Source organism: Haliotis rufescens, unplaced genomic scaffold, assembly GCF_023055435.1.
Source record: "Haliotis rufescens isolate VD_foot unplaced genomic scaffold, xgHalRufe1.0.p SCAF_1, whole genome shotgun sequence".
NCBI classification, from domain to species: Eukaryota; Metazoa; Mollusca; class Gastropoda; order Lepetellida; family Haliotidae; genus Haliotis; species Haliotis rufescens.
Window position 1 is genome coordinate 39,865,284 of NW_025963779.1, and position 22,037 is coordinate 39,887,320.

The 22,037-nt window shown below is 39.7% G+C and overlaps 1 protein-coding gene across 1 annotated transcript in view; it reads left to right on the forward strand.

Annotated features, from left to right (window-relative positions):
* Window positions 1-22,037, forward strand: part of LOC124135768 (sacsin-like) — a 62,644-nt gene that overhangs the window by 34,505 nt on the left and 6,102 nt on the right. Inside the window, exons 6-7 of the mRNA XM_046501317.2 lie at window positions 5,657-7,177; window positions 10,399-21,359. Of these exons, the coding sequence (XP_046357273.1) occupies window positions 5,657-7,177; window positions 10,399-21,359 (12,482 nt within the window). The remainder of the gene's footprint in view (window positions 1-5,656; window positions 7,178-10,398; window positions 21,360-22,037) is intronic.

Here is a 22,037-nt window from a genome sequence, read left to right on the forward strand (position 1 = left end):
TTTTGCCAATACAGTGATTGAGGGTTTCAGCAAAGCATAAAAATAGATGTAAAAAGTTGGTTGTCCTATCGTCCATGAGAGATAGTGACACTCCTATCTTGTAGAATCGATTGGCTATAAACATTCCGAACCAGTTATAAGTCGTACACTGTATTGTTCAGCTTTACAATTATGCTCATTCACATATGAACATGTTTATACACGTATTCTACCCGACTTCATGTGTTTTCCTCAGTTCAGTATCCACGTCACAACACTCTTTTGGAGTGTTTCATCTCTATTCACGAGGATGGTCTTATGACACAAGACAGTGTTATTTATATAGAATACTAAATGAGCTCCCGTGTATTACCAATTTTATGAAACGAGTGAATAGTTCTGGTATCTGATGAGTGAAAGCGAGTCAGACACCACAACTATTCACGAGTTTCATAAAATTGGTTTTACACGGGAGTGAGTTTAGTATTTTATTTATTACTTGCCATTTACTTGCCATTTTTTTAATTATACTGTTGAGTATGAAAAAGGCTGAAACCTACACGATCCACGGCATAGTCCAATTGAGTTTAACAGAATAATACTTCAAACACGTCAAAAGTTGAAACGTATGAATTTAATACCATACAACGGTCCACCTTTAGAATTCACAAAATTATCGTAGGGGCTAAGACTTTCGCAACTCACATACTGTACTAAGACTAACGACTGTCCTTTCGCTACAATACGATCGCGCTGTGGAACGGGCCTTGCATCTCCAAGTTTACAATAACGTCACAATACCCGGTGAAGTAATTTGTGGAATTTTGTCGCAAGATCCATCGGCGAAACAATGCCATGTGACGTCAGCCTAGCAACAAGGTTGCTGGGGTCACCGAGTGTGCATAAGCTCCTCTCAGTGATCTATCAATTCCACACGCAATGTCGTTGGATAAGCCAAGGGATGTTGAGAGCTTTCAATATTTGTTTGTGAAACGTTTTCCGAGAGTACATGAGCACGCGTTTTGGTATTACACAATGTGTAATACAGCTGTATGTTAATTAAACGGGTGATCTCTTCACGGGCAAGTAATAAAACATGGTTTTATATCCCTGATGAGCTCCAGCTTCCTTGTGTATATCCTTTGGTTGTTGTCTTTCTAGACTAGGGAGTTGCGGCTCATCTTCCAGCTGTGGGATAATGCATAGTGGGAGATAGGATAAGTTTTAAAATGTGTCAATTTTACAATAAATTGTATATGTTTTATACTTATCCTATCTCACACGCTATATGCCTACCCGTCCATCCCCACATTACAATTCCTCTAGCCTATAAGCTCTAGAAAGAGAATGAGTTGGCTGTGGAAACCACATGTTCAGCATGTGTAGGTCAACCGATATTAAGAGCGTGCATGACCCAGTCTGTTGTGTTCGGGTGAATTGTTTTTCAGAAGCTGGAAACCTTTGTTTTAGCACTTTTCCTATTAATATAAAAAAGGAGAAATGTATAGTGTGAGATAGGATAAGTATTATTAATATACAATTTATTGTAAAATTTACAGTTTTCTGCAAGTACTTTATCACCTTATATATGTTCCCAAAGTTTGTCCATTTTTCCAAAGGTCACAGACCCTTGCTGATTTTTCAGATTTGTTATCCCTAGACAACATTTGATCAAGTTACTCAAGTATTTATGGACATACTTCGGTGACATCATGTTATGTCCACAACAGCAGGTTTCTGTGTGAGGCTCACAACGGATTAGTCTACCCTCGTATTTTGATTTCCTTGTTCTTGTCATGTCAAGCTGAAACCCCAAATAGATATTGTGGAATACATAAGGATTTTTAATGAGATGTTATTATCGATTTGCGCCCTTGATGTTATTTGAATAGCTCACAGTAGAGCCAATGCTATGTTTTACATTGATGAAGGTGTTTGTAGCATCACTTATTTTTGGAAACTTTTGTTCTATTAGACACTGTCATCACCAAGATAAAAAAAAGTTGATATTCAGATTGACATTATTTTGTGTTTGTGTTTGTGTTTGTTGAGTAGTTGGGTTTAAGGTTGATTCCATTGTATACCTATAATGTATTTCATTGTAAACGTATAATTAAAGGGACAATATGTCACTGGTTCTGTGTGTTTTTAAATCATGCATGAAATAATTTCCAAGTGTGATGTCACATGCCCAATTCAATTCTCAAACCAAAACAAGCGAGCTATGCGCAGTGAAGCCGACAACGCAAGCGCTGGGTGCAGTAAACTGGCTTCATGTATTTTATTAGAGGCAAATTGAAGAGAAAGCATGTATGATTTTCTTATGGATGAGCTACAAAATACTAATTGCTAGCTAGATTATATTAGAAGTCAGTGTTTATCAAAGCCTAGATTACAATATAAATATGCCTCGGCCGTATGAAGCCAATCACTCTACTACCCAGAGTTCCTTGCGGCCAACCACATCGTCACATCTTACACAGTCCAAGCATTTTGTACGAATCTATACATTTAGATAAACATAACTTCTATTGAGAAAATATCCTAAAACATAAAAAAAAATATGTCCAGTTGCATATTTATCCTCCATGTACAGTTGCTTTGATGCGTAAAGCTATATTGTCGTGCACTTCACTGTCGCAGTTGTAGTACTATGTCTAAATGATAATGCAAAACAATATGTAAAGGGCACCAAAATGCTTTCATTAGGCCTGCCTGTTCTGTTTTCAGAATAAGCGTTGGCCATATTCAGAATACCATGTTAATACAGATCGAGATGCTGCCCTTAACTTTATTGGTCAGGGGTTATACTTATGATGAGTTCATCTGAATGTTGCTGCAGTTGTCATCACATTCTTACATTCCATTAAGAATAAATGAGATGGGTTATTGTAAAACATACAAATAAATGGAAGCAATTTGTAAAATATTAGGTTTTGTTTGATTCTACATGTGTGGTACCAAGAAGACCAATCTGTAAGTTGGTGACGAACATTCGCTCTGTGTTAATGGGACTGATAGCGCTTGTTGTAGTGTGCGCTGTGCTGTTTAAAATGGTGTCCTCAACATATGGTCGAATGGAGGAATTTTCAGTGTCTGAAAATGCAGACTGGATTGAGTATATTGAAAGACTTAATCAGTATTTCGTCGCTAATGATGTTGAAGATGCCGGGAAGAGGAAAGCGATATTGCTTACCGTAGTAGGTAAGGAAACCTACTCCCTCATGAGGACTTTAGTCTCACCGGCAAAACCCGCTGACAAGTCATATGCAGAATTGGTTGATGTCGTTTAAAGCCATGTGAATCCCAAACCATTAGTTATCGCTGAAAGATTCAAGTTTTATCAATGAAAACAATGTGGTGGCCTAATTTGGATACAGACATAGAGCAGCTGGTTAGAAACTGTGCATCTTGTCAAAGTGTACAACCGGTCCCACCTACAACCCGACAGAATCCCTGGATCTGGCCTTCCCGTCCTTATCAACGGATTCACGTATACTTTGCTGGCCCCTTTATGGGTGAGACCTTTCTTATTGTGGTGGATGCTATGTCCAAATGGCCTGAAGTAGTTCAGATGAAATCAACAACAACAATAAGTACCATAAATGTTTTGAGAAAGCTCTTTTCTTCTTATGGCCTTCCCGATCAGCTAATCTCTGACAATTGACCACAGTTTACCTCTCACGAGTTCAAGACATTTCTGAAGAAAAATGGAGTTAAACATATTCTGTCCTCGACGTACCACCCAAGCTCTAATGGTGAGGCAGAACGATTCGTCAGAACGTTTAAGACTACTATGAATGATTGTGCAGATTTCTGCTGTCCTACCGAACCACACCTCACAGTACAACGAAAACCACCCCTGCAGAAAACTGTTCATGGGGAGGCGTATTCGTACTCGACTCGACTTACTGAGACCAGATCTTGCTTCTTCAGTTTAAAGAAAAGTGTCTCCGAAAGCGAAGTTGGCGACCCAGTCCTTGTGAGGGACTACAGGGGTCGTACCGAACAATGGCTCCAGGGTTTTTTACTAAAAGCATTAGGTCCTGTGACTTACAAGGTTCAGGTAGAGAACTTTGAGTGGAAGCGCCATGTTGATCAGCTAATAACTATGCCAGGTACGCCTGATCTATCAGTAACATCCACTACTGAGGACATAACAATCCCTGATAGGTCTGAAAGTGCGCCAATGTCTGGGGTAGAGAAGATTCCAGTTGAAAGTACCAAGGGGTCATTACCTGGGGAAATCGGGGTTGAGAGTGTTCCACCTGGGACAAGGCCCCCAGAGACTGAAATTGTACCTGTGACAGAAACAGCAACTCGAAGATATCCAGTTAGGGAGAGGAAGAAACCAGATAGACTGTCTTATTGAACTGTAGTGTCACATTAACACTGCTGGGATCTTAAATACCTGGGTCACAGACCTTGTAACATTCCTGTCATAGTGACCTCGTTAAGTGTATTCGTGTGTTGACACTGGATTGAGGTATTGACCTACTGACCACATTTTAGGTCAGTGTGACATTTGTGTTTCAACGATAAACATTGATTTGGATACTTTGCTTATTAAAAGGCAGTAAGATCGTACTATTATTTCAGGTTACGTTTTTTTTGTACATTTTTAAGGGGGAAAAGTGTAAAATATTAGGTTTTGTTTGATAAATTCTGATGGTAAACAGAAGTTGTTCATGTAATGTTATCAGTGGTTCGGAAAACGTTGTTACGTAACGCACGTGCAATGTGTGCTCGGGCTTGGCTACAGATTGTCACTTGTCGTCTGATGAATAAACGAAGTGGGAAGTTGGCAGGTTGTCTCTTGGTTATTGAAAGAACACTGCAATTTTATACAGATGGACTTCCATAACAGCAGAAATATCTTGTCCCATGATAACATTGTTGATCCCAAACTTGCTCAACTCTGTTGCTTGTTCTTTCATGTCAGAGAAAAAGTGCCTGCCCTAATTGTTACATTAATTGCTACGTTGCTATACAACAAACCAGATCAATGATGAGAGAGTTTGATGTCACAAACTAAGAGCTCCAGAACAATGCCATGTTTGTGCACATTAGCTATTGCAGAGATAAGGAGTTTTTACTCATATGTACTTCAAAAACATTTTTTGAAATATGGTTAACGTTCTTCTGGAAACATGAAGCTTTTTGGACTTGTATCATGTTTGGGCATTGTCAGTATCTACTGACCGGTCGTGTAGCATAGTGGTTAAAGCATTCACTTATCATGCCAAAGACCCGGGTTTGATTCCCGACATGGGTACAATGTGTGAAGCTTTTTTTTGGTGTCCCCAGCCATGATATTGCTGGAATATTGCTAAAAGCTGCGTAAAACCTCACTCACTCACAGTATCTACTGCTCTCGTTAAAGTTTTGTACAGGTGGACAGCCCCATCATCCAGTTGTACAGGTATATTCTATTCGATATTTTCATGTACCTTAACTAACGTTTGGTGGCAGTGATTAAAGCAGTCACTTCTTTTATAGAATCACTCACATATTGCCTAGCATCCCAAAATCAATTATTTATTGTGCCTGTTATGGTAAATAAGATAAAATTGTCATTCCCTGATGTGCCAGTGTTAGTTGACTACAAATATGGGTGAATATCAACACCATGGCGACACTGAATTCTACAATTATTGTTATTGTCATCTATTTTCAGATTTCCCCTGTATCCTAAGTGGGGACACTGTGTTATTCATCAACCCCCATGTGAAGAATCTGGACAGAGTCTGCTACATGAAGAAACTCTGCAGTCTTCCTAGAGAGACCACGCAGACCATCCTACAGATCCTAAGTGGGACGTTCGGCTTCACAGCTGATGTAGCTGAAAGAGGTTATTACAAAGGAACTATCTTTTGGTTCCCCCTCAGAGTTAAGACGTCAGATCTGTCAGACAACTGTTACAATGAGAAGAAGGTGACAGATCTCTTTCAGGCCTTCAAAACAGAAGCTTCCATTACCCTCTTGTTTCTGAAGACCATGGAGAAGATACAGTTGTACCAGAGACTGTCAGAAACTGTGAACATTGACTTCACTCTTCAACTGTCTCCTGCCTGTCTCCAGCTGGTCAGGCAACAGAAACTCCGGTTCATCAGTGAAGTGAAGCAGTTAAATGGAAGAATACCACCATCATCAATAGAGAGGAAGCTTAACTTGACTGTGGAAATGCAGGATGTTGCAAGGGATAAATCGGCCCAGGATTGGATTGTGATAAACTTTTACAAAGGAGGAGACATGAGTGATCAGTTCAGACAACTGTGCAGTGATTCCAGTCTTTCCTACTCCCCCTATGTGGGTCTGGCTGTTCCTGTAGGTAAAACATGTGAAGGTCATGTGTTCTGTTTCCTCCCTCTTCCCCTGGAGAGTCACAGTCCCACAGGGCTGCAAGCTCATGTGAATGGCTTCTTTGCCTTGAGTCAGAACCGGAGACATGTCAAGTGGCCAACAGCAGATCAACTGCAGAATCAGTCCCACACAGACAAGGCTATTGAGTGGAACAAGTGTCTTGTGAGTGAAGTGCTGCCAGAGGTGTATTGTAACTTACTGAGACATGTTATTAAATACTCTACTGAACATGGAAATTCAGACAAAATGAGGCAGGATGTTTATAGAATGATACCAGCAGTTGTTGATGTTGATGTTAACTGGAGGCCACTTCTCTCCCTGTTCCATGACCAGCTGTACCACAGTATACCATTCCTGTTTACTCCTATCAACAATGGGATGTGGATAAAGCTGCAGCAAGGCTTCCTGGTGGATGAGGACAGTGAGATTAGGTCATTGATTGCTGATATATTTACTTTGTACAACAGGAACTTTGTACCAGTACCATCAGCACTATCGAGGGCTTTACAAACACATTTTAGCAGAGAGACAAACTTTGTCACAGCTAAAACTATCTGCGAAACACTGAGATCAGATGATAATTATACATCCCTTCCAAGACAGAAGAAGCTCGCTCTTGTACAACATCTCCTCGAGTCAGATCAGTATGAGCTTCTGAATGGCCTTTATCTGCTACCAGTTGCTGATGGAAACTTTGCACAATTTGGGACATGTGATACAGTGTTTTGTGACAACCCAGCTGAAGTTGAACTCTTTCCATGTCTTAATCATCAGTTCGCTTCAACATGCCTCCCTAGCGATTTACACCAACTCCTGAAGAGGCGAGCATCTGATGGTAGGTGTAGCTGAGTACATGTATATATTTAAGCCTATTATTATCTCCCGCCACAAAGTGGAAGGGGGATATAGAAATGGGTGCCGTCCGTCCGTCCTTTCGTCCTTCCGTCTGGCCATCACATTTCGTTTCCGGAGCAGATCTTGAAAACCGTACCATATTTCTTCACCAAACTTGGCACATAGATAGATCTAGTGGTGAACTGGTGCCTTTTGATAGTTTGGGATACACACATGTATAATTTCACCTCACCTACATTAATGATACTTAAACTGGAAAGATGTCTTGAAATTTTCTCTTTAGGCTAAAAAAAATAATAGTCTTGGTTCTCAGGCACCGCCCGCATCATCATAAAGTTCGCTGCATGTTTCGTTTTTATTTCCATTTTTAGAAAAAAATAAAAATCCAACGGTAGTCAAATACTGTATTCAAATATTTTACTCATCAAGGAATACATTTATGTAGGGAGGCCCTTTCCCAGGTTGATCATACACAATTGTTTATTGATTTCACAACTGTTTATTAGTTACATATTAATTTAAACACACACACAACCCCCTCCCCCCCCACAAAAAAACCCAAAAAACCAAAGCAAAAAAAACCAAAACACCGCCCACCCACACTATATTTTCAAAAAACATTGCCTGAGAACCAATTCTTTTATATTTTTTTTAAGCATAAGAGTGCTCTGACTTGAATTAGAAAATGGTCGTCACTGCAGCCACGTTGAAAATGTCAGTGTAACCCATTATAGTGACTTGGGCATATTTTGCATGTATCATTATGGAATTGGCTATGGAGTAATTAGGTTGCCTGCACACTAACATGTGTTTCATCTTTACATATATAGAGGTTATCACGCGAGTGTGTTTGGGGATGGTAAATATCCTGCATTAGGAATAAACATTGTATTTAGTGAGCCTTGGCGAGCTAAATACATAGTGTTTATTCTTATACAGGATATTTACCATCCCCAAACACACAAGCCTGATAACCTCTTTATCATATAATGTCATTCTTTAATTCTGTGCTTCAAAATCGCTTTCCCTCTCTCACAAACATTACCGAAACATTGCGAGTTTTCCTGGAATGCGCGCATTAATATTTATTACGTCACAGGGTAAGTGATGTGTCAGTCGGACAGTGACAGTAGCCAATATAGTTCCAACTGAAATCTGTTTCTGAAACAGTGGCGAAGCAACATATACGCAAAACAACAATTGTTTTTAATTGCCTTTCGCGGCAATCCACCGGTCTGTCCGCTAGAGTAACTGCCCTTTGTCAAAGGGAAGCTACTCTAACCCTAGTTTATGAGACGTCACGGCCACGGTCAGACGTTGTTGACAGTCGGTCTGTCCTGTCATTACAATAAGAAGTGTAGTCAGATGTACACACAGCGACAAAACGAAACAAGGTAACAATTCAAACATATTTCCGCCAAATCCAACTATTTTAATTTGTGGAGGAGGTTTCAAGCCGCAGAGGTCTACAAGCACAGATATGGCTACTGATCCCGCTTGGCTAGGCCTCGTGCCCTCGCCAAATTGTTTTGAAATTTATATCTCCAAAGTTGACAAAACTTATAAAATGCCTTAGCTACGTCACAGTTAGACACAGATTTTCAGTATATTAGACTGTTCTTTTGATAATGATAGCAATTATCCCTGTAGTTTATCCAGATTCCCGATGGTTAATTCTGACTCGATCGCCGAATGACAAGGGCGACGCCATGTTTGTTTATAAACAGTGAAAGTAGTCCCTACTTGACCTTTGATATTTGCATCTTTATCCGCATATGACCCCAACGGATATCGTTTTTATCCGTTGGCTTTATCCTGCCGAGAAACCTACCCATTATATGATAAACCCTCATATCTGGTTTATCTGGATTTTCAGCATCTTTGAAATTTGAATCCATTGATCAATATTGTGGCTGTGATGTAACAAGGATGCACAGCCATTGTTTCCAAACTGAAAACTATAAAAAGTTCCTCTGACTTTGATAACATGAAATGTTAACTTGTTCTTCAGACTGCACAAGCTATTAAACTGAAATTATTCAAAACGTCATCATCATGATTATTGGCAAATAAAACATTTATATTCAGCGATAGTAGATGTATTTCAGCTGATCAATTTACTTTCAGTATATTGCATGATATATTATGGTAAGATCCCAACATAAAGATGTCATGATATATTATGGCAAGACCCCAACATAAAGATGTCATGATATATTATGGCAAGACCCCAACATAAAGATGTCATGATATATTATGGCAAGACCCCAACATAACGATGTCATGATATATTATGGCAAGACCCCAACATAACGATGGCATGATATATTATGGCAAGATGTAAAATTATATTGTTAATACAGCATTGTGACCAAATCAAAGGTAGATTGAACCTGAAACTTAAGAGTGATGTCTTGAATTATGATAGCACTCAGATTTGTTCATCGTGTTCAAATCAAAATCTCAATTGAGTTTGGTCTATTTGTTCATTGTCATATTTGGCTGATAGTCAAGTTAACCTTGTTAACATGAAGTATATTGGCATCACGAGTGCAGACAGTCACAAAGTCAAATTACATAACTTTGAATAAACATTAAATAAGTAATGAGCTAATTGGGTATAATGCACAGACAAATTTGAGACTTGAGTTCTGGTATCAATGTGATGGACTCACTAATAGTGTTCTCAAGAGAACTTTTTCCAAACAAATTGCCACTATTTCCTCAGCATGTTCAGAAAAGAGTTAGCATGAAAGCTGTATTTTTTTTTAAAATATGCTGCTTCAGTGGCCGTTTTGAATTAGCTTTAAACAAACATCTTTCTATTTTGTAGGGATATATGATATATGCTGTGTGAATATAGATATGTTAATAACAGAAGTTAACATACATTGCTTCTGAACATTGACAGACAGCTAATGACATGAGCTCACTTTGATTATGTCAATGTGAGACAGAAAAACAGTCAGCTATTACTTTTCACTGGTTTCCAGATTGTGCAGATCCTGAATGAATAGTTTCAAAATAATGAATCTGTCAATAATAATTGTATTAATTTTGAATGTAAATAATACCAAAACAACTTAATTGACAGTGAATATTTCTGAGAGATAAATAATTAATTTGTCATGATGAACTTAAATGGAAAAATAACATTTGTGAATAGAATATTTACCACTAATCTGTTATGCTTTCTTATAGGGGTGCTTGGGCTGTCACTGATGACTCCAGGCATGTTTCCAGAGGTACTACGCAAATGTCTACTCCTGCATTTTCCTGGAGGTAATGCTGAGCTTCCTTCACAGTATTTGAACCTCAGCTGGTTGAAACAAGTGTGGAACTATATTACAGGGCATGGGCTCAATGTTCAGTCCACACTCAGAGAACTCCAGATCTTGCCTGATGTTGACATCTGTGGGAGAGGAAAACTACACTGCTTTGATAATGTGTTCATAGCTCAGTCCATCAGCAACATGGAATCACTGCCATCAAATGTCGGTAGTGCACTGCAGAAGTTAGATATTATCTATCTAAAGCATGTGCCTGACTTTGTTCTTCAGAATCCACATGTCCTTGGGAAGGTGATCCAATACCCAACACAAGCTGGTGTTATGAGAGCCTTTGAGAAAGTTTGTGAACACACTAGCCTACACACAGCTGTACAGAGATTCAACGCCAGGGCCCAGAGACAGGAAAGAAAGGCCTTGGTGGACTACATGGGCCACTGTCAGATATCACACAAGACCATGGTGGTGTTGAAGAAGTTGGCAATATTTCCTGCTACAGACAACAGTGACTGTGCTGTGGAATCTCAGTTGACTCTTGCACCGGATGAAAACATACCAGTACCATATCCAGTGAGATACATGCAGTGTTCATCTCGTACAGTGAAGAGCCTTGCACAGAAGCTAGGTGTATCACAAGAACCTCTTCTTAATGTCTGTCAGCAGATTCTTAGCATGATGTTGCAAAGAAATTATTTATATACAGATAATCAAATCACAGATTTTATAGAGTTTCTTATGGAAAGTCGTCCAACCATCTTAGAAAACACAAAAGAGGTTGTTTCAGAGATTGATTTTTTGTCATCTAGAGGTGGGTGTGTTGGCTTGAGAGCGTGTGATCTCTTTAGCCATGAAAATGATTTCCTTAGAAAGCTGTTTTCTAAAGAGGACAAATTCCCACACCAGCGACATACAAGGACAGAAACACTGAAGAAAGGTCTCAAGATTATTGGTCTTAAAACAGAGAAAGAAATTTCAGAAAGTGACATTGTGACATCTGCAAAGAAAATAGAAGAATTGGTTCATACTGGTATGAATTCTGATGCAAAGTTGAAAGCATCAGCACTGATTGACTGCCTAGAATGGAACTTGAAGCGATTCTCTAAAGTGTTGCTTTCTGACCTTAAAGTGCGAAAGTGCATTCCATGTATGCAGCGAAAACCAGCCACATATCCACCTTCTTTGACATGGAAAGGAGATTCAAGTGGTGCCCTTTTGTGTTCATATGATGTGTACAGTTCCAAATATTCATCTGTTATTGGATCTGTTAGTCCTGTTGCAAGTGCCATGCCTGAAACTGTTCAGCATTTTTGGGGACTGAGCAGACATCCTGAACCATATGAAGTAATACAGCATCTGAAAAATATGGGAAGCGTCTACACAAGTAGAGAACATAACCACTTCATAGACTTGTTGAACAGCATTTACATCTTCCTACACTCCCAGAGTTTGTCAAACACAGACCAGGAGATGATGGCATCTACACGATCTGTCTGGGTAGGAATAGAAGAAGGATTCCAGTATCCTAAGTCAGTCTACATACCGGGGTTCACTGACTTGGATCTGAAACCATACAGATATCCTCTGCCATCTCTGCTGAGTGACTGGAGTTCATTATTTCAAGACTGTGGGTGCCACCCGAGTCAGACACCTCACATGTTAACTGGTGTCCTGGAAGAAATAAAAGAAAAGCATGATGGCTTTAAAACTTCTAGCACAAAGAGACCAATTGATGTACAGAATGACTTGAAACTTATTCTGCAGATACTAAATGAAGTGAAAAAGTTCCAACCACTGCCTGACACAGTATACCTTCCAGTCCATCAGAAAAGTGATGAGTTCCTCTGCCTGCTTCCAGTAGGACAGTGTACCTACTGCAATGCAGATTGGCTCAAGGATCAGACTTCTGATGAAACAGAGGATGATGATGATGGAATATTCTTTGTCCATCCCAACATATCTGAGAATACAGCACAACAGCTTAGTGTTTGTTCCTTGACTGAGCGTGTAATGGACGACACTGATGACTTTGATATGGAGTATCATCAGTCAGAACCCTTGCCTCGCAGACTTAAGAATTTGCTTCGGGAATACACTGATGGGTTTTCAGTCCCAAAGGAATTGATACAGAATGCAGATGATGCTGGGGCTACAGAAGTTTGCTTCATGCATGATGAGAGACAGAATCAAGATTCAAGAACATCTCTTATGAATGAGAATATGGCTGCACTTCAGGGCCCTGCATTTTGGGCCTATAATAATTCAAGCTTCAAAGAGAGTGACTTTAATAACATAAAGAAACTCAGTGGAGCAACAAAAGAAGAGGACACAACCAAAGTAGGCAAGTTTGGATTAGGATTCAACTCTGTTTACAATCTAACAGATGTCCCAAGTTTCATCAGCGAGAACAATATGGTGATTTTTGACCCACAAAAGAAGCATTTGGGGAAACCTGGATTGAGAGCCAACTTGAAGAGTGTCAAAAACCGTAGAATGTTAAGAAAAATGAGTGGCCAGTTCAAGCCATTCGAGGGGATATTTGGTTGCCAGTTCAGAAGACAAACACCCGGTGAGGCAATATGTAATGGCACACTATTTAGGTTCCCTTTGAGAACACAAGATCAAGCATTAGTAAGTGAAATAAAGGACTTGTCATATTCAGCACCTGAGATGGGGGAATTTTTCAAAAAGTTTGCAGAAAGTTCTGGAAATCTTCTTCTTTTCACACAGAATGTCTCATCTGTCAAGTTTTATCATCTACCAACCAATGGAGACCCAAAGCATCCTGAACTACTTCTCCATGTGAAGAGAGCAGTTCAAAACCAAACAGTCCTGTCCCCTTTTGGCTCATCATTGACTGGACACAGTGTCCTATCATATGCAGCAGAGGAGTGGAAAAAACAAACTGGTGTGAGTCTCAAGATCAGAGAGAGAACTGACATCCATCTCCAAACATTGGATGCTGGTATGACAAGGAAGCTCAAGTGTGTGGCCAGTGTGAACATTATTCCATGGCTCATTATGTGGGTTACAGGTCAGAGAGAGTCTGAAAGCTTTGCTCGGTCTGGAAAACTGAAAGGATTGCTCCCATTAGCAGCTGTTGCCCTGCCACTGAAGGTGGAAGATGGGAGAAATGGAGTTTATGAGATGAATGAATGCCCAGCAGGATTCTACAGACAAGGACATTATTTCTGTTTTTTGCCATTACCAGTGCATATTCCATTTCCAGTCCACATCAATGCAACATTTGCTCTAACATCAGACAGAAGACAGCTATGTACTAAGACTGATGACGACAAGGTGCTCCATGAAGCTGATTGGAACCATGCATTGAATCAGGATGCAGTTTGCAGATCGTATGTGTCTGCACTTGTTGAGATTCCAGTTGACCTCACATCTCATATATCATCTTTCTATCAGCTATGGCCACATACATTTCAAACTGAAGAGCCCATGGTGAGAAGTTTCTACAAAGTAGTTGCTCAGGAAGATGAGCAGGTGTTTCTTTTCTCTCATAATGACATAGTCAAGAGAACAAGTTTTCACAGCATCAGATTTCTTGACCCCAAGCTTCACTCTGATGCAGTTACAGGGAACATAGCATTCAAAGCAGCTGTGCACTTCTGGAATAGTTCAGATGAAGATGTAGTTGATATCCCAAGCAGAATTTTAGAAAGCTTCAAAGCTTCGAATCTCTCGAATATTTTAGGATCCAGATGTATATCAACTTTTGATTTTTTTTCAACTGTTTTCTTCCCAAACATTAGTGATGTGTATTGGACAACAGAAGACAGGGATAAACTAACAAAATTTGCTTTGAACTCAGAAGATTCTAACATCTATGACCTGATCAAATCAACAATGTGTATTCCATCACGGCCGCATGGTGTGCTTAAACTACCGAGGCAACTTGTGCACCCACATGGACAGTGTGCTGTCATGTTTTTGGATGGAGATGGATGTTTTCCAACAGGAACTAGTTTGCAAGGTTTCGCGGAGCCATGTCTATTAGTAAAACTCTGTGAACTAGGAATGGTAAGGGATGATCTCCCAGGTGAGTCTCTGCTTGAGAGAGCTCAGTCAGTGGCTAGTCTTCACCAGATACAACCACAAGATGCAGTGAAAAGATGCTGGAAGATAGTTGACTACATTTCATGGACTGAATATTCCAGTAGAGAGTTATCAATCAAGCAGCGTATCACCAAGTACCCGGATGAAACAATACAAAAGCTGAAAGAAATTCCCTTCTTGCCTATTATGCAGCACCCTGAAACATGGCCATTGTCATGGAAAGCAGATGAAATTCCAAACCAGGTCTTTGCTAAAGCAAGTGAAATGTTTGTCAGCAAGGTTTTGAATTTGGTGGGCTGTTCAGAACTTGTCATTGATTGCAGTTACAGTGACTCCTTGAAACATGAAAAGGATGTGTTAGCTCTGCTTGGACTCCGGCACAAAGATAAAATTGATAGTGATGTAGCAGCAAGACAACTGTTAAATGTTGCTGAGAAGTTCAACAGTACAATAAGCCCATCATTGCTCAAGAAATTAAGTGACATGTGTTTTGACATATATGCTTACTTGAAACGTTGCTGTGAAGAAACAGAAAGTGCAGATAATATCAAACACAGAGACACAACACTGGAAACACTGAGAAAGGAGTGTGTCATATTGGTTGGAGAACAAATGGTGAGACCTCATCAGGTTGCCTTTCAGTTGTCCCAGGATCTGTCCCCTCATCTGTATCAAGTTAACCCAACTCATAAGATATTTAGACAGTTATTTGAAGTTTTAGGAGTGAAAGAGAACTTTGATGTGCAGGACATTTTACATGTTGTTCGATCTATCTCTGATGATACTGTCCAGGAGAAGCTGTCAAATGAAAATCTGACATGTATTGAGAGACTGATGAATGTTTTGATTGACATCTTACCAGATTGCTGTGACCAAAGTGACATACCAGACATAATGCTTCCAGACAGACATGGTTTTCTATGCAAGGCATCATCACTTTGCTTTGATGACTGTGATTGGGTTGATGAAGATGATTCCATGAAGTTTCTTAACCCTAAAATACATCCAATGGCAGCAAAATGGTTTGGAGTGAAGGGTAAAAGAGAGGCTGACCTCAGTGACCATATTTCGTCAATTGAATCTTTTGGGCAAAGTGAAAAACTTACTTCAAGAATAAGGCGAATCCTATCTGGCTACCCCTGTGACAATTCTATAATGAAGGAGTTGCTACAAAATGCTGATGATGCTGATGCCACAGTACTGATGTTCATCAAAGATTTTAGATCTCTCCCAACAATGCAGGTATTTGGTGAAAATTGGCCATCTCTACAGGGTCCTGCACTGTGTGTCTACAATGACAGCTTCTTTACAGATAAAGATTTTGCTGGCATTAAGCATCTTGGAGAAGGTAGTAAAGGGGACGACCCATTGAAAACAGGGCAGTATGGGGTTGGTTTCAATGCAGTTTACCACCTGACTGATGTACCTTCCTTCATGACAGTTGGTCCTGAAACAGGCAAAACTATCTGCGCTCTGGATCCACATGTCAAGTATGTTCCATGGGCCACATCCAAAAAGCCAGGTGTGAAAATAAAAGATCTAGATAAATTAAGAGTGAAGTATAAAGATGTTTTTGAAGGATATCTTGAAGGATGTGTCCCACTACAAGAAAAAGGGACAATCTTCCGCTTTCCCCTGAGAACTGAAGCTATGGCTGAGGATTCCTTAATTTCAAAGAAGGAAATAACAACAGACATGATAACAAATCTTCTAGAGGAGTTCAAAAAAGATATGTTTCATTCACTTCTATTTCTTCACAATGTGAAAAAAATAGTGATTGCAAGCATATTAGCAGATGGAGAATTGTCAAGTGAATATTCAGTTCAAATGAAAATGACAGAAACAGATGCAAAAAAACAAAAGAAATTTATGGAAGACATAAAAAGTCAAGCTGAAGAAAACAAAAAGGATGGTCAAATTTGGCTTCCTGGATTATCACCCAAGGAAGTGAAGCTTTCACTCCAGGTAGAAGATTCTGTAGGCAAGGAGCAGCAATGGCTAGTTGTTCATCAAAGTGGATTCATCAGTGACAAAGATATTCCTGTCTCTGTCTCTTCATCCTGGGCAAGAGGTGACATTGGTCTTCTTCCAAGAGGAGGCATTGCAGTGCCGATACCACCTAAATCAGCCCATTCCAGATCAACTATTGAAGGAAAAGCATTTTGTATTCTACCTCTACCAGTGTCAACTGGCTTACCTGTACATGTGAATGGGCACTTTGCTCTGGACCATGAAGCAAGAAGGAACCTGTGGAATGGAGCACAAGACTATAGGTCTGACTGGAACAAACACATCGTGGAGGCTATAGTCATTCCAGCATATCTATCAGCAATGGAAACAATGAAAACCAAGATGTACTGCACACAAGAACTTAAAGTAAAGGATCTTCAACAAAATCTGAATGATTATTATCTGTTTTTACCAGATATCTCAGAAGCAACAGATATTTTCTGGAAGTCTATGTCCATGAGTTTCTACACAAACATTGTAGAAAGACAGAGTGATTTATTTGGTGTTATAAAACCAGTAGATGGGAAATTCTGTGATCATCATAAAGGCAGAACAGGTGAAATTAAAGCTAGTGTGATGTGGGTACCGGTAACTAAACATGTGGGGTTTGCAGGATATTTTAATAACTTGGAGTCTTACTACGAGATTGACAGGTCACATATCTTTAGACAGTCACATTCTCCAGCAGCATCCCAGGAGAAATATGAAAGAGAAAAGGCAGCAGCAAGGAGAAACACCCAACAACTAAGTGAAATTTTGCGGGATCTCAACATGAAGGTCATTGAAGCCCCATATCGAATCTATGTTCATTTTCAAGAAGCTGAACAGTCAGACAAAGTTAGCTGTGTAACACCCGAGCAAGCGCTGCACTTTTTGAAATCACATGCTGATGAAAGCCATGATAAATGCACACTCGGAATTTTGCCAAGAAGGGTAGATGAAACACCATATAAATCAGTATCAACTGTGAAACTGCTAACTGGGTTCATCGAAAGAGCAGATTCTTTTGCCTCAGAAATCAGTGGTCTTCCTCTAGCAATGACAATCTCAACGAAGGTGGGAGTGTTCTGTAGCAGTGAACCACTGATTGTGACACATTTTGCTGACTTACTAACATCTATACCCGATGTTGCACTTCATCCTGAAATAACAAAATTCTATTTGAAACATGCCACACAATCATCTTCTCTGAAGGAAATGCAGATTGGAACATTTGCCTCAATGCTTCCAGACATCCTGGTTCCCGAAATATTTTCTTGCAAATCGTGGATACCATGGGAACAGAATCCTGATTTTCCCTCACGTCACTGGATAGCTCAATTATGGAAATACCTAAAAGAAGAGGTCAGTAAAAGTTCAGAAAACAAACAAAGTGAAGGATGGTTAAGAAATCAGTTGGAACCAATATCACTGTGGTGTTTATTGCCTGCAACAAGTGAGAACTTGAGGTTCTTTCTCTACACCATCAAAGATTCCTCTAAACTTATTGACCTGAACAGTATCACAGATAGGACATGCGCTAAAGCATTGCGAAAAATGAAAATTAATCATTTTGATCAATTGATGTTTTATGGTGAGAAGTTGTTTGAAGCTGCTGAACTTTGTCAAAAATTGGTGGCAAACTGGAAAAATCCTGATGCAGTTCTCTTTGCTCTCTCCACAGTGCACTTTTCAGAATGTGAATCAGTTTCAGAAATGGAAGCAGAGTCATTCTTGTACTATTTTTGTAAGAATTTAGACAGTTTGAACCAATCACAAAACTTTCCCAACCCAATGGCAAGGTTAAAGAGTCTGCCATTTTTCCCTACAGTGACAAGTAAACTGGTTCCAGTAGTGGTGGATGTGTATGTAGTGAAATCCTCATCCATGCTACCTAAGGATGGCCTGGACCACTGGAGTGCACTAACTGGGAGAACTCTCATCAAGTACAATGAAATGCTAAATGAGCTGTTCAAGTACATGAGTGTACCGACACTGACACTGACACAAGTGTACTCTGATTTATTGATACCAGGCTTCCATCACTTTCCAAGCAGTGTTAAACCTGTCCATCTCAAATTCATCAAAGAAAACCTGCTTATGAAATCTGAAAACTACAGTGATGAGCAACAGCAGTTGATAAAACAGTTGAAAGATTTGCCGTTCATTGAAACAAGTGATGGAAAGCTTCACAGAGCTATAGAATTTTACAGTAGAAAAGAGGTTGTATTTGCCACAATGTGTCCTGATTCTGCCTTCCCGCCTCATCCATACGACAAAGATAACTGGCATAATTTTCTTGTCCTCATCGGGCTTCAAGCAGTTGTCAGTGTTGAACACTTTGTAACATTTGCAGAACAAGTGGAGAGATTAGGGTTAGAAGGAATTTCTAAAGATGTTGCAAAAAAATCTCAAATTCTTGTGAAGCATCTTTGTAGGAGACAACACAAGATAAACGAAGGTATCCTTTATAGAGTGCTGGCCATCAAATTTCTTCTGCCATATACAGTAGACAAAGAGCATGAAACTGGAATTGTCTTGACAAAACTCCACCCCCAATTTCAAGCCGCAAACTCCCTAGTGTGCTATTCTGAATCACTTGGACCACAGCACTGCTATTGTGTCTGGACCAGTTGCACAATGTTCCGCACGGAAGATGATCCATCTCAATTCGAACATGGAGACCAAAAGAAGATTGTACTTTCACAGCTTGGGATACCAGATACACCTCCAGCAAACACAGTTGTTCAACATGTACTAAATATCTGCACCTCGGTGACAAAGATGCAGAAAAAACTACCAATCCAAAGTGAAAATATTGTGGAATCATTGAAAAAAGTGATGAAAGCTGTGTATGAATATTTACAAAAGCATGGAATTTCAGATATAATGAAGGGAAGACTGACTGCAAGCTGCACAGTATTTTTACCAGAAGAAAAAATCTTTGTAGCTGCAGATACAGTAGTTACGTGCCTTAGCAAGGATGAAGTTATAGATGGTTATGTCTACTCAGGTCCACTTTGTTTTGGTGAGTTTTTCCCTGTGTTTCAAGAATTGGGAGCTGCAGAAACTGCTTCAGCAAAAACATTTGCCTGTGCGTTGCAGAAACTCAAAGGCCATGTTGGAAACAAGGAATTAAACCCAAATGAGTTACATGTTGCCAAAACTGCAATGGACTTGTTATTCAGGTATCTTCGTAATAACACTCGAACTAGTCTTGATCTCTGTTCACTATTTTTGCCAAATTATGACAAAATCATGACTCTGTCAACAAAACTAGTATTTTCTGACAATAGATTGTTGAGGCAAAGGGTGAAAAAGTTAAAACTGAACTTCTTTGTAGGATTTAAAGACATGGAAATTAATGTGGTAAATCCTTTGCAAACCATTTCACTACTTCCACCAGAACATAGACCTAAAATACTAAGTGAAATCATGAAAGAAAATCTGACAGATGCATGTATTGGATCAGCATGTGAAGGATATATTTCATCTAAGGTTCTGAATGTGCTTCAGACACCAGAATTCATATCAGGACTTGTACGTCTTGTCAACCATGAGACAACCCTGCGGGAATTGAGACCACTGGCAAAAGCAGACTGTGAGACACTTGAACAGAGTTTGTCAAATATTGAGCTGTTTGAAGTTGAGGATCTTGAAACCATGATCATCTACAACGGAAGTATTGTTGAAGGCAGTGAATGTTCCCAGACATGTGTACCTGATAAGAGGGAAAATCAAGTGTCCCTATACATTTCTACAGAAGCTCTGATTACAGATGAAGATTCTGTTTATTCCAATTTGGCCTTTGAAATCAATGCCCTAACAGGGTACCTTCTTCGACAAGGTGTTGCAACACTTGTGAGAATGCTGAAATGTGAGCCACAGATGATACATGAATTATTAGATAAGTGCAAAATCCTTGCTTTTGATTATTCCTCTTCTCAGCTGTACAGAACTGTATTTCCACCACCAGGTACAATCGTCCCTGAGAAATTCCACTTCATGTTAGACAACAGTTTTTCCTATTTCAAGGAAAGCGAGTATGCAGGATATGAAGTGTATGACCCTCTGATCGATGATGATGTAGATGACCTTCCTGGAGATGTGGCAGCTGGCGTTGGAGATGTCTTCATGGTGTATGTGATTATAAGGAAAGTTGTGACATTGGGAGATGCTCCTTTCCTAGCGAGATACATTATTGAAGGAAAAGATAGGACTACAGAGGAGGTATGTGCCACTCAGCTCTACAAGTTTTTCAGAGATAAAGAGGATATGCAAATTGAAAAGAGCAATGCATCACCAGACTCACCCCCTGAAGCTCCAGTGGCCTTGGAGGTTGTTTTGAGAGAGATTCGAAACACTTTAAGAGAAGCCTGGGCTATGCTTGGTGAGAGAGATAGGAACAGGGTGAAGAAAAGATTGTATATCAAATGGCATCCTGACAAGAATCCAGATCGAAGTGATTTCTGCAACGAGGTCTGCAAGTATATTGGTATTTATGTTGTAAGACTGGAGAAGGGACTAAGCATTGACGATATTCATGATGAAACTGATGGAGGTACTTCTACAGATTATTCCTGGTTCCACCAGTTTCATGCCAGAACTACAAGAGATAGATCATATCAGGAGCAATATCAACATTCTCACCAACATCACTCTGGAGGAGGCAGCTATCGATACCATCAGTCTACAGGAGATTCTCATCCAACAGAAGCTAGGAGGTGGCTGCGTCAGGCCAAGGCAGATCTGGACGCTGGGAGAGAAGCCTTGGGTTTGTCAAGGGCATACAACTGGATCTGTTTCATGGGTCAACAGGTAGGTTAAACATTGTCTAGATTATAATTCTATGCATTTATGACACAATTCTTCAAGCATTCTGCAACAGTAAGCTCCGAACAAGGACTTCGGTGATGAGACTCACTTACTCGGTCAGTTGAGTGTCCTCATACCCTGATAATATAGATGGTTGCTCATAATATATCCATTGCTTATTTGTCTTGCCCAGACCTAATTATTTACAGCTTATACTGTCACATAGCTGGAATATTAAGGAAGAGAATTCATGGATGTAAACTTCTTTATCATGAGGAACACAACATTTCAGAGTATATACATGTACTTACTCCTTCATCAAGTGAATGAATGCTGTGAGGCAGAGAACATATATATGTACCTGTAATAAGATAACAAAAGGTGGAAACTTAACTAGGGAAGTCAGCAGATAATTGGAGCTGTTATGTGATAAGCAATAGATAATTAGCATTAGACTGTTGAAGCCAACACTTAACATTAATTAGCATTGATAGTTGACAGTTATGAAGACCAGGACTTATATTATCACTGAGTGGTAATTGGCAAAGGACAATGGGCAAACAGGAGGCTGGGGGTAATTAGCACTGATAGGTAAAAATAGCAACAAACACACAATGTGGCTTCCCCTGTGACACTCGCAGAGACATTTTTACTCTGCATTGAAATTTTCCTTTTACAAAC